Genomic DNA, 13,152 nt, shown 5'->3' with positions numbered 1-13,152 from the left:
AGGAGGACTTTGGAGCAAAGAACATAGCACTCTGAAGTTCTCAGAGGAAGTAAGACCCTGAATATATCACAAGGGCTGGTTCACTTCTGCTTGTGCATCTCCCTCCCCAAAAGGAGCACAACCATGGAGGCATCATGACTGGTCAGCTCCAATGTTGTCATATTGTCCCAAGGCTTTGCTACTGCCCCCACCCCAGAACCCTAGAACAAGCTCAGTTCTTCTACACAAACACTGAGAAGGCAGCACCCCTCAAACATACTGGCCATCACCTTCTGCTGTTTGCAAGAGTTATCACATTTAATCCTAACAGCTCTTCAGAGGAGCAGATGGTGTTTCTATTTTAGAGAAGAGGAAATAGACTCAGCAAGAATGTGTGCCTTGTTCAAGGTCACACTAAATCTTAATGTATATCCTTGTCAGTCCTGTCTTCTCTGGTCATATCCCACTGAACTTTGACTTCTTCGAGCTAAAGGGAGCCTCACCTCAATTCTTCTGATTGCCAGGCTTCCACTAATAGGCTAGAATACGTGATCCTGCCTCCTGGGAAGGGCAGAGGCTGATTTAGAGACTGCAGTGAATGAGGAGAGGGTTGGCCCCAAAGGATCTAATAGATGTCAGATGCTTGGTAAAGTGAAGTGGGGGTGCAGTAGCTCATTTCAGGAAGGAGATGGTGGTCTTTCCTGGCATGGGAGGGACAGGGAGTCCCCAGGAAGAGGCCACTCTTTGTCCGGGTACAGGCCTGGAGTGATGCAGCTGAGAGCTAGTTCTGATAAGGTACTTGGAGAACACTTGGTGTGGCTACAAGATGCTTTGATGGTACAAGTGAAGAAACTGAGTCCCAAAAGGGGACTAAGGGCTTTGCCAGAACACTAGAGGGTATAGGGGGGAGTAAGGACATGAGTCCAGATATCCTGAACACATAGTGCAGTCGTTTGGGTCTGCCAGGGCTGTGCAATGCAAGAGGGCACATACTTTCCTAGGTCCTTGCCTGGCTCCCACCAACCTGAAGAGATGGGCCCTGTTTGAGCCTTCTGGAGCCACTTACCACATTGAAGACACAGGGAGGGAACAGTGACTCACCTGGACAGGTGTACAGTGAGTACGGGACAGCTATAGTATACCACCAGAGAGGGTGAGACTAGCCCAAGGTCACACAGTAAATGCACAGTGAAGCAGGAACTCGTCTGCATGTTCTGGGTCCTCTCAGCCCCAGAAGGGCCTCCTGGAAGAACACAGTCTTTCCAGCCCAGACTGAGAGCGGCAGGAAGGTGTATAGGCTTTAAGAAATCTGGACCATCCCTGTGCTGCCCCTACCCCAACTCTACCTACCAACTTCTGCCCTGAAGACATCCAAGACTCTGCAGATGAGCCCAGAACTTCTAAAATTCCTTCAGAATGGGTTACCTACATTTCCCACAGAGTGAGAGTCTATGCTTTTCATTCTTCACTAAACCCTGCCTTTCCTATAAAACCTACCCTCAGAGGCACAGAAAATGACCATGTGCAAAGCCACAGAGGAAGTCGAATCAAATTCCAAAGAATCTCATAAACTAAGATCTCTGACCACAAGGCAATGTAATGAGAAGTGAACAAGAAAAACATAAACGTTCCTAGGTTGAGAAACAAAAAAACCTCACTTCTAAACCATCCAAAAGTTAGAGAGAGGAAATTATAAATGACATTTGTAAAATATTTATAACAGAGAGACAAGAAAAGCACAGCAGTTTCTAAGTCATTTCCTCTGTGAAGTCATCCCTAACCCAACACTGTTCCTCCAGATAACTTTCTACCCTCCTCCCAGCTCTGAGTCCACGGGCCTGGCCTCTGGGCTGTGGCAACAGGTTCCCTTGTCCTTGGCTTTTAATGGGTCTCAGCTACGGGGAACTTGGCCAGAGATGAGAGGAAAGTCAGAGAGAAATGAGGCCCTTATTGGCTGGTAGATTTCCCTTGATTGCTGTGAGCTGGGTATAGCCTCTACTTAGGCCACAGAGCTTGCTGTAGCCTTCTCATTTCTTCCATTCCCAGTGTACCTCAGCCTAGGGTTGCTGATGGCTATCTGCAGCCCTTGCTACCTCATTGGTGATATAGTCTCTACATGACTTCCCTACCACTAATTATCCCTATATGCATCATCACTATCCAACTCTCCTGAAAACACTCAGGGTGCTCTGTGTGTTTCTTGTGGATATCCCCACTCCTGCCTCATGTTTAACCATCAAAGTATTATTTCCACTTCTGAATGTCTAAGCACTGACCCTGTTACCTGATTATGTTCTGTCCTGACTGCTGACCTATCAGCACCTGAGGTCAGAGACTGACTCGTCACCTTGATTTCAGTACACTGTCACACTCAACAAAGTGCATTGATTATTATATCAAATTAAAAAGAGCAAATGTGAAACCCACCGATACAGTGTTTAGTAGGGACAGGTTAAGACTTGGACACAAAACAGTAGAGAATTTTATGCTGGAACAGAAATAAGCCCGTGGTCAAAGAATGGATGCTTGGTTCTGACCTAAATTCTTAAGTATTTAAGTGTGTTCTTGTGCAATTGAGAAAGCAGGCCCAGGCCCAGACTCAGGGAATCCCAAAGGGGCATTAGTGCCATGGTATAAAACCACCTGTGGCTCTAGTGGTTCCCCAGTCACACCAGTTCACCATTCTCTTCCTCCAGGGTGACTTTGGCAGCTCAACTTGACCTTCTGTGTTTGTTGCTTTTCATGCTTTGACTAAATACTCAGGAGAAGCTTTTTATTTCAGCTCACATTTTGACAGTGCAGACCACCATGGTGGGGAAAGTATGGCAGGAAGAGCGTCTCTATGCTGTGGCAGTGGGAGCATGTGGCCACACTCCCAGAGATGTCTCCTTGGCAATTCCGAAGCCAGTGAAGCTGACGATGAAGATTAGCCATAATGCTTGTCTGTCTAATCTAGAAAGTCTCCAATTTCCCCTTCCCAGACAGAGCCTGCAGTCTGATTTCTGGGGTCAAGCCATGGTATGTGTTAAGCTGTGATGTGGGATATCGGCTTGTTTTCAAGGGAGAAATCTAGGTAGAAAAGTGGGCAATGAACATCAAGTATGGAAAGGTTTGAACCCGTTTGGAAAGGGTTGGGGGAGAAGCCATTCTGTAGAACAACAACGGAGACAATGGCTTGGAGATAGGATATAGGATATAGGTGACTTTGGTTGGTGTGAGAATCTACCCAGCCAGAACAAGGTCTCCAGCTGGTGTGGGGAAGGTGACATCTTCTTTGAACGTTCTCTGGGAAGGAGGGTGGAGGAATCAGTCCTTCCTCTCAGGAGTAACCCTGTCCACGACTCCCTATAGCTATTCACTCAATGGCTGGCTGGCTGGCTGGCTGGCTGGCTGGCTGGCTGGCTGGCTGGCTGGGAGAGGGTGTCGCTACACAGCCCTGGACTAGCCTGGAGTTCACAGAGATCTGCCTGCCTCTGCCTCCCTAGTGCTGGAATTAAGACATGCTCCCTCCCTCCCTCCACCACCAGCAGCATCTAGCCTTGAGTGCTGTTTGTGATAGTGGGCTGAAGCTGAATATAGGCTGTTAGGAACCCTATAGAGTTCAGAGACAAGTGAAGCTCAGATGACTGCGGGAGGACTAGGAAACCATTCAAACCACAAGGGTTTTGTTTTTTTCTTTCTGCTTCAGGGAGAAGCTGGAGTTACTCCCATTCTACAGCCTAGGAATCTGAGGCCGCCTTCTTAAGAAAGATCCAGACGGTCCCCTGGGGCGGCTGCTCAGTAAGTCCTCGGCCCTAGGGGAGGCTGCGAGCTCCACCGGACTTCCCACTTCCCGGAAAGGCTGGAGAGAAGAGTGTGTGTCCTGGGACGGGGGAGTCCCTTTCCCCGCCCCTCCCCGCCCCGTGGCCACGGCGTGGCTGAGCCCGGGGCGGAGCTGGCGTCTGCTCGCGGACGAGCGGCGGGACGGCGGCCGCAGCCCGGGGCAGGCAGGCGGACAGGCGCGGAGACCGGCCCGGCGGGATCACCCGCAGGAGGACGAGCCAGCCCGCTGCGGTGTGGCCGCACCGACAGAGACCCGGAGCTGTCCACCTAGGCGGAGCGCGTGAGTGAGAGCCGCGTCTCCGCGCCCCTCGCGGCCCGGTCTTGCTTCCACTTTCAGTTCTTCTTGGTCCTCGCTTGCCAACTTCTGGAAGCGACCCGAGCCCGAAAGCAGGCTGGCCACAGTCCTCAGCCCCGGGTCCAAGGCTCAGCGCCCGAACGCCGGGGTGGGGGGTGGCGGTGGCGGTGGCTGGTGAGGGGGCGTGTCTTCAGGAGCGGAAACGTCAGGCGGGCTCCTCTGGGTCCTAGGACCTGTTTGGCCCTAACTGCTGGAGATAAAGGGAGGTTCTTAGGAGCTCAAAGGAGGGGAGGGGGCGGGTCTGGCTGGACAGTAGCTGTGTCTTACACTCCTACTTTTATATTAGATCTTGTCCTGCAGGGCATACCTGGCTAGATTCTGAGTTCAGACTGGGGCGGTTTCTGAGCCAGGCCTGGGAGGGGCAGGTGTGTCCCTGGCAGGGGGCTAGATATTAGAAACAGGCTGGGTCGGTCAACCTTTGCTCTTCATCTGGGAAGATTAGATGCTCAGTCATGGAGTGAGCAAACTACTGGCCACTCACCCAGTAATTAAAGTGGAGGGTCCACTGGGAGAGAGGGCCCAGAGGCTCTGGAAGAAACAGTCTCAGTGATGGCATGAGGCTGGGGAGAGAACAGCGGTAAGAGACATAGCTAGAAGGGGACCTGCCCTCTTAGCTTACCTCCTGTACTCCAAGTTTACTCTTTCTAGGAAAAGTCCTGGGCCTTAAGTTCTACAGCAAGGAGGTGGGGCCTCTCTACTCCCTTCCTCTCCTCTTATCTACACCAGGCCAGTGGCCAGACAGCAGGAAAAGGGTCCTTTGTACCTTATTAGAGGCTAAGTCCCTCTCTATCCCAACCACCTACTTCTTATAACTTTCTATGCAAAGTTGGGCTCCTCAAATCCTGATTCTGGGCTTCAGTTTCCCCATCTGCTCATGTAGGTTAGGCCACTTGATTTTTCAGAGCTGTTTCAACTTGAAGACTTGTATTCCTATATGTCTGGTATTGTGGGTAAGTGAAGGTGGGCATGCAGGTATGGAGGCTGACATCAGTTATCTTACTCACTCTCCACTTCATTTATTGAGGCAAGGTCTATTTTTAAAAAATAATTACATTTATTTATGTGTACGCACACACACACACACACACACACACACACACGTATGTACCACAATGTACATGTTATAGTTAGAGACAGTTGGTGGGAGTTCTCTCCTTCTACCATGAGGGTCCCTCAGGCCAGTAAGTTTACCCATTGAGACATCTCACCAGCCCAAGGCAAGGTGTTTCTGAACCTGGGGCTTGCAGGGGTTCCCTGCCTCTACCTCCTAAGTTCTAGGGTTACAGAAGGCTGCCAGGTCTTGTCAGGTTTTTCATAGGTTCTGGAGATCAAAACTGGTCCTCATGCTTGCACTACAAGCTCTTTACCCACTGAACCATCTCCCCAGCCAACTCTAAGACTCTTGAGTCTAAGCTTTCCCTAAAGCCCGGCCACCAATGTTATGCCAGTCTGACTTTATCTAGAGGGCTTAGGGACAGAAATGGCAGAGTGGTCACCATACAAGGTTGAGATCTGGAGGAGGGTGCTGAAGGAGGTAGCATTCAGTAGGATGGAATGAGAAATCAGGAATCTAGCAGCAAAAGACACACATGCAGGAGAGAGTAAGGGCATGCTCAGGGATCAAGGAGAAGCCCAGGGTGGCTGCTGGTGGGAGGTGGAGTGGGGAAGTTAGGGTGTGGAGTTGAAAAGTAAGAGTCTATAACAGTCAGTAATGGTTGGCCATATCAAGGTGGAGGACCCAGAAACCCCACTGATTGCATGAGTGGTTTTGGAAATCCTGCCCCAGGCAGAGCTTACAAGGGAGACAGCAACTGAAGTATACAGAGCTCTTCATTCAGGAAGTTCAGGCCCCAGCCTGGCATTTCTTTGAGAAGAAGCTGGGGGGTGGGCAGAATAAATGAGAGAAACTTCCATACGTTCAAGCTTCTCTCAAGTGGTCAGGAACTCTCTCTGCCCTCTAAACTACTCTCCTTTTTCCTGATTGATCCATTCTGCTTGCCTGCTGTGATGAGAAGGAAAAACTGTTCCAAACATTTCTGTAAGTTTGATTTGTTGCCAGAAGTAACATCTCTCTGTACTCTATGCCTTTGGTTACCTAACCAACCTAACCCCCACCCTCTCTATCCTGGTCCTGCCACAGCAGTTAACAAAAATGTGAGAAAGGAAATTGCTTCAAAGTCAAGCCAGTCTGAGGTGAAGGATAAGCTTTGTCTGCCACTGTCTCAGGCCTCATTCAGTGTGGAGCTAGACTCGGGGTTTAGACAAACCAAGGTTGAGAACAAGTCAGAGTCAGCATGGAGCCCGAGCTCAGTGCTTAGCTTATACAGCCTAGCGGTCAGGGTCTGTGCTCCGTTTATTCCAGTCTTGGCAGTAGCCTGGATCTGTATTCCCCAGTAGTCATATACATTGGTGGGAGAGATGAAATGCCGAAGATGCTCAGAAACCTGACTAAATCAGAGTGTTCAAAGATTTACAAGGACTAAATCCGTGGTGATGTAAGCAAGCCAGTTTTGAATCAGGGGCTGGATCCCAGGACTTTGGGGGCTCTGATTGATGCCCCCTGAAGTCTGTTCTGAGTCTGGCAGCCTTCTGTTCTAAGAGGCAAAGCAAACATCCAGAAGGACCAGCAGGATGGATCTGGCTGCTCCCCCTGCCCCAGGGTAACAGGTGCATAGTAGGCATGCTGGCAATCATGTGGAGTGCCAGGTGTATTCAGTGGCTTATTCAGGTTTGGGGCTGAAGGAGGTTGGCTTAGAGGAAAGGAGCATTAGCATTTGTCGGAGGAAGTAGCACTCTTCTAGACCTGCCACCCTCCCCTTCCTGTAATGCCTGCAGCCACACTTCAGGCCACCCAGATGGCTATGTGAGGGCCCTTTCCTCTTTCAGTGTAAAGAAAAAGGAAAGGACATTTTTGGCAGAAAAGTCCCTTCTGCTCCCTGGGAATCCCCCACGGCCGGATGGACTTAGGGATATCCCAGAGGAAATTGAAGTCCAGGGCCCACCATGTCACCCCTAGCACAATGCAGCCAGCCTCTCTCACACTACACAGCTGACCTATGGGGCTTCCAGAGAACATCTTATCTGGAGTCCCTGTTCCCTGGTGGGCCTTCAAAAAGCCTCTGTCACTTCTGTTAAGTCCTGTAAGTACTTGTTTGGAGCCAGGCTTCACCTGCAAGGTTCAAAGAAAGCAGGGAGGAAACTAAATGTAAGGAAAGACATGTGGGGCTGCTAAGGGGTCAGGAGAGACAGGCTAAAGTAGTCCACAGAGGATTAGACACTGTTAGGGGATGAGTGCCTCAAGGCTGGCAGCTAGTAGGAAAATGATGTATTGGGAAATCAAAGACCATTTTATAAGGCCCTGACCACGTACTTCCCTTGCCCTTGTCTCTGGCAGGGCATCTTCAGGTCCCTGGACCTAGACATCCAGCTCTACTAAGCCTGGCCATGGCACTGTGTCTGAAGCAGGTGTTTGCTAAGGACAAGACTTTCCGGCCCCGGAAGCGCTTTGAGCCTGGTACACAGCGCTTTGAGCTATATAAGAAAGCACAAGCCTCACTCAAATCTGGCCTGGACCTTCGAAGTGTAGTGAGGCTGCCACCTGGTGAGAGCATCGATGACTGGATCGCTGTGCATGTGGTGGACTTCTTCAACCGCATCAACCTCATCTATGGCACCATGGCTGAGCACTGCAGTGAGGCCAGCTGCCCAGTCATGGCTGGCGGGCCACGCTATGAGTACCGCTGGCAGGATGAGCGCCAGTACCGAAGGCCTGCCAAGCTCTCGGCACCCCGCTATATGGCACTGCTCATGGACTGGATCGAGGGTCTCATCAATGATGAGGATGTCTTTCCTACACGTGTTGGTGAGCACTGGCTAGCTGGAGAGTTAGCCTAGCCAGGGAGGGTCTTTCCCATACTGCAGAAGAGGAAACTGATTGAAGCAGCTTCTTGGTTCCAATCAAACATTTACCAAGGACAAGCTGACTTCCATTTGGAGCTCCTCCTCGTGTCCTCATGGAGGCAGGACTCAAACCCTCTTTCTATAGTAGTACCTCTCAGAGATAAATGATACAGATCCTGCCTGGCCAGGAAAGGTCAGGAGAACCATGGGAAAGGCGGTGTGTGCAGAGATCCCACTAGGGACTCTCCCAACAAAACCACAAGCACTGTTTCTCCACGTTCCAGAACAAGTAACACACTGTTGTGCTTGGGCTGATCTGGCTTCCAGCTTCCTGAGAGTCCCCTCTGAATCCTAGCCCCAGAAAGGGAAGGATTGGAAGCCCAAAAGGTACCTTTTCCTCAGGCTGGTACTCCATAGTAAGGTCCAGGCCATGGGGCCTTTTCTTATCTCAGCTGGGCCTGGGTGGGGATTGTGGGGAAGGGAAAAGAATGATGCCACCCTGGCCCAGGTTCCACCCAGGAGACGCTGTGTTCATCACAGCAGCCCCACCTGCAGCCTGGGTCCCAGCACCCATCTGGCTGTAGGGATTCAAATGGGTGGGGCAGATGGTCAAGCCCAGAAGGAAGAAGTCTGAATGCTGAGGAAAGCTGGGCACTGAGTCACAATTGAAGCCCATGGCTCCTCCCTAACTGTTGCTTCCATTTCCTGCACTATTGTGTACAACAGGTCCCTTCATTTTACACAGAAGGAAACTGAGGCCAACAGCGGGAAAGCACACTGAATAGAAAAGGGTTCAGAACCAGAACTCAGGTGTTGTGGGGTCCAGGTCTAGATGGGTTGGATACAAGTTGTAGGGACAAGGCTGGGCTCTCAGAGAGGCAGAGCACAGGCTCCAAAGAGCAGTGAGAAGGAAGGGGGTCGGTGGAGGTGTATGGACTAGGACTAAATCTATTCCTGGCTTTCATTCTCCTCTAGCCTACATCCCTGAGTTTGTGAGCCCTGGGTAAACTTTTAACTGGATGACTGGATGACTTTGTCATAGCAGAAAAGAGGGCGTAAGAGGATCTCTGCCCTGGATTGGGGTATGTGCACACACTACCTTTCCCATGGTTCTCCTGACCTTTTCTGGTCAGGCAGGATCTGTGTCATTTATCTCTGAGAGGTACTGCTGTGCAAAGAGGGCTGTGTCCTGCCTCCAGCCTATACAAATTAATAATTATGTGTCCTCAGGCAAGTGGCTTCACCTTTACACATCGCCTGCTTTTTATCATATCTAGAATGACTATCAGACCCATCAGCACAATTGTAAAGAACAGAGGACAGAGGTACAAAGGGCCCAGCTCGGGGCTGGGCTCACAGAAGGAAAGTTCTTTGTGTTATTGCATATCTGAAGGAATGAGTGATATCAGAAGTAGTTCTTGAAGTGTTAGCATGGGGAGGGGGTATGAGCTAGCTGTGAGAACAGTAAGCAGAGGAACTGGGAGTGTGTCTGGAGAGGGCAATCAGGATTGGCTCATAAAGGCTTTGCTCCATGCCATGCTGAGATATTAAGACTTAAACCTGAAGGCCCACAACCTCCACATTAAACTGTATTGGAGAAAGAGATGTGCATATCTCTGTGGGTGCACAGGTTTCTGGGGAGAGGTTAGGCCACAATTTTTATTGTGGTCTGCGACAGACTGGCCAGTGACAAGCTTGAAAAGCCCTGCTTCAAGCAGTGGGAAATGTGGAAGATGATCTGTGTTACAGCACGGTGAAGGTACTTTCAGATTTGTGCTTCAGTAAAAAGGAAAGATGGGGACTGGGGTTGGAGCTCAATGATGTGAATGAATTCCTGGGTTCAATCCCAGCACTACCTACCCCCCAAAAAGAAAAACATAGGAGAAAACCAAGGCCTTGCTCTGCCTTCCTCTATGGGTCCTGTGCTGAGGAGAAGAGTGCCTGTGGGGGAGGGGTGGAGTTTTAGCCCTAGGATTTTGACCCTTCTTCTACCCCTCTCCACCCCCAGGAGTTCCCTTCCCCAAGAACTTTCAGCAGGTCTGCACTAAGATCCTGACCCGACTCTTCCGAGTCTTTGTCCATGTCTACATCCACCACTTCGATAGCATCCTCAGCATGGGGGCAGAGGCACACGTCAACACCTGCTATAAGCACTTTTACTACTTCATCCAAGAGTTCAGCTTGGTGGACCAGAGGGAACTCGAGCCACTGGTAAGGCCAAGTCTCTCTTACCCATCACTGCCAAGGCTCTTCCCAGAAAGTTCAGATACAAAGGATCCGTATGAAACTCCCATACCCAGGTGGATGAATGATGGGTGACAACTCATTTATTAGTGGATTCTGAACTCTCATAGAGAATTCATGGAGATGTCAATTTACAAACCCAGATCTGCTGCCATGGTTTGCAGCTGTAGTGGGAGAAGAGTCAGGCTCAATAAACTTCCTAATTTGGCAAGGAGTTGCCCGGCGGGCTGGGCTCAAACTAATCCTTCTTTACTTTGTGTCTCTACAGAGGGAGATGACAGAACGGATCTGTCACTGAGTCCAGATCTGGATGTTGTTACCTATCAACTGGACCATCAAACACAGTGTAGCTTGGAGAGGGGACCCTTAGGAGCCTGTTGGTAAAGCAATCTGAAGGCCTATAGGACCCCTCTATATACCCAACACCTCTGGACTTCTCAGAAGTCTGCCTGTGTGTCCCTGATTGCATGGAGAAGGGAGGGCTTTAAGTGGGTATCAGAAGGAAAGGAGTTTAGCCCCTCACATGAAGTCCAAGAGTAGGGTAAGCTACCAGGTTTCTGCTCTAGTACTTCACCATTTCACCCTCCCATGGTGGGTCCAAATCCATTTGGGGAATGTGGATGTGGCTGAAGTGATGGCAAGAAAATTGTAAGAGAGTGAGTGCCTGTATCTGAGCAAGCAGGTAGGGGTGTGTGTGTGTGTGTGTGTGTGTGTGTGTGTGTGTGTGTGTGTGTGTGTGTGTGTGTGTGTGTGTGTGTGTGTGTGTGTGTGTGTGTGTGTGTGTGTGATTGTGGGATTTGTCTGAGAGATCCAGGTCCTTCCTGGCACATGCTGGATGCATGGGTGGGTAGGTGGGTGGATGGATGGGTGGATGGATGGATGGATGGATGGATGGATGGATGGATGGATGGGCTGACCATAAGTCCATGACCCCTCTAGGAGTAATGACAGCTTAGTGCCCCAACTCAACTCTCACCATAAGTACAAGTGTACAGAATGTGCCTGAAGACAGAATTGTACCTCTGAATCTCCTAGACTACCATTTTCTATCAGCATGAGTCCCAGGCAGTTTAGTGGAGGTTAGAAAGTGCAACTTTGCCCCAAGTTCCTTAAATCCCTGACCTATCACCATGTGGGCTGATTTACTCAGCCAAGGATGTCCATGAATTGTTATTTCACTCATCTCTCTGCTTCCAGGAGGGCCTGATAACAGTAAGTCTCCAAGATAGGCAGTGGTGGCATATACATTTAATTCCATCATTCATGAGGTAGAGGCAGGAGGATCTCTGAGTTCGAGGCCAGCCTGGTCTACAGAGTGAGTTCCAGGACAATCAGGGCTACACAGAGAAACCCTGTCTCAGAAAAAAAAAATAGTAAGCCTCTTGAGGGTAGGGATTGATCCCTCATGTCCACAAAGGTCCCCTGGATCTTGAACTGGAACTCAAGATACTTCAGTCTCACACCCAGAACCTACTGACCTGACTGAAGGCCGGCTCAAAATAGCCCTTTAGACCAAGAGAGCCACTGGAACTTGAATTGGGAAATCTGGAGTCTTTTTCCTATCTCAGGACACTGAGGATCATGTAGCTGGTGGAGAACTTCCCACCCTAAAAATACCTGCCTCCACCCAACCACCCAGAGACATTCCACCTACTTGGATCTCCAAGCACAGCTATCCAGAGAGGCTGGGATGATCTTTCAGTAGCCATTACTCAATACCTCCATGCTGAGCCCTGTGCACAGACTCACAGGTAGGGAAACCGTGGCAGAAACAGGTTTCTGCCCCCCCCCAGAGCCTTTATCTTGAGAGGCCAGGATGGAGAACAAGAAGTCACATAAGAATCCCATCTGTGTTTCTCGGTATGCAGAGGAGGAAACTGAAACCCGGAGGCTTTTGTGAAGCTGTATAAAAGCCAAGACTCTTGACTTCTTCTCTAGGCCCTGCTGATTGTGACACCGAGATGCATGTGGAAATGGGGTTTGTCAGATACTCTGCAGGACACAGCTGTTCCTGCTTTGAGCAGTGATTTCTAGCCTGATGCTAGAGAGCCCCACCACCCCTGGGTGCTGCTGAGTTGGCTGCTGAGACAAGCCTCCAAAACCAGGTCCATCTTTATGGCCTAGGAACTGCCTGCCCTCCAGAGAAACAGCTGGGGGGACTCTAGAGCAGCAGGACCTGGAATTTCTATATCTGCTGGCTCCAGAAAAGTCAAGGGGAGCATGCCACCCTGCAGCTTTGGAAGTGGTTCAGAACTGAGGAAGTGGGAAATTCCCCCACAGTGGGCTTGCAGAATATACTCTGAAATCTAGGCTGTGAAAAGGGATGATGGGGGAGGGAAATATATTTTTGTGAAAGAGGGAAAATTTTGCTATTTTTGGTAAAATAAAAGACACAAACTACAGCAATCACTGGTGGGAAGCTGTGGTCTAGGTGCCACCCAGGTCTTGGCAGATTGTAGGAGAGACCACCAGAATGGGACTTTTGACATTCTGTCCTCAGCTCCTGACCATATGGGCATAGTCATGACTGACCAAGCTCTCCAGTATGAGGACACCCAAGTTCTCTCAGGGCTCTGAATTCCATACAAGCTGTTAGGAGCCTTGAGGAGGGGAGGAGAGGGCAAGGCAAGCCCTTGCCTTTAAGGAACCCGGTCTGATAGGGGAATCTCATTGTTAAGGCACTTGGCACTGGCTATCCCCATTCATATCTGGCAATGACTAAATGTGCAGTGGGAAAATCAGTCATAATCCCAATCACAAGAGAAGAAGCCTAAGCTTCTCTCCGGGTTCAATGTAGGGGAGGTGTGGCAGGTTTCACTGCAGAGCTTATTCCCCAGGAGACTGCTAGAGCT

General features: G+C 50.1%; 1 protein-coding gene across 1 annotated transcript; it reads left to right on the top strand.

Annotated features, from left to right (window-relative positions):
* The first annotated feature begins 3,948 nt into the window (after positions 1-3,948).
* Mob3c (MOB kinase activator 3C) lies at positions 3,949-12,706 on the top strand. Its single transcript, XM_027402512.2, has 4 exons — positions 3,949-4,081; positions 7,551-8,018; positions 10,065-10,267; positions 10,569-12,706. The coding sequence occupies exons 2-4, from the start codon at positions 7,601-7,603 to the stop codon at positions 10,596-10,598; spliced, it is 651 nt and encodes a 216-aa protein (XP_027258313.1). The 5' UTR covers positions 3,949-4,081; positions 7,551-7,600; the 3' UTR covers positions 10,599-12,706.
* Positions 12,707-13,152: the final 446 nt, after the last annotated feature.

The sequence above is a fragment of the Cricetulus griseus genome, chromosome 2 (genome assembly GCF_003668045.3).
Source record: "Cricetulus griseus strain 17A/GY chromosome 2, alternate assembly CriGri-PICRH-1.0, whole genome shotgun sequence".
Lineage (NCBI taxonomy): Eukaryota > Metazoa > Chordata > Mammalia > Rodentia > Cricetidae > Cricetulus > Cricetulus griseus.
This window is presented reverse-complemented; position numbering and strand designations above follow the sequence as displayed.

What these genes read in the sequence shown, in the direction of transcription:
- Mob3c (XM_027402512.2), top strand. Translation starts at nt 7,601, where the DNA reads ATGGCACTGTGTCTGAAGCAGGTGTTTGCTAAGGACAAGACTTTCCGG. An exon ending in TGTCTTTCCTACACGTGTTG is followed by an intron (nt 8,019 to 10,064) that starts GTGAGCACTGGC and finishes CTCCACCCCCAG; the next exon opens with GAGTTCCCTTCCCCAAGAAC. An exon ending in AGAGGGAACTCGAGCCACTG is followed by an intron (nt 10,268 to 10,568) that starts GTAAGGCCAAGT and finishes GTGTCTCTACAG; the next exon opens with AGGGAGATGACAGAACGGAT.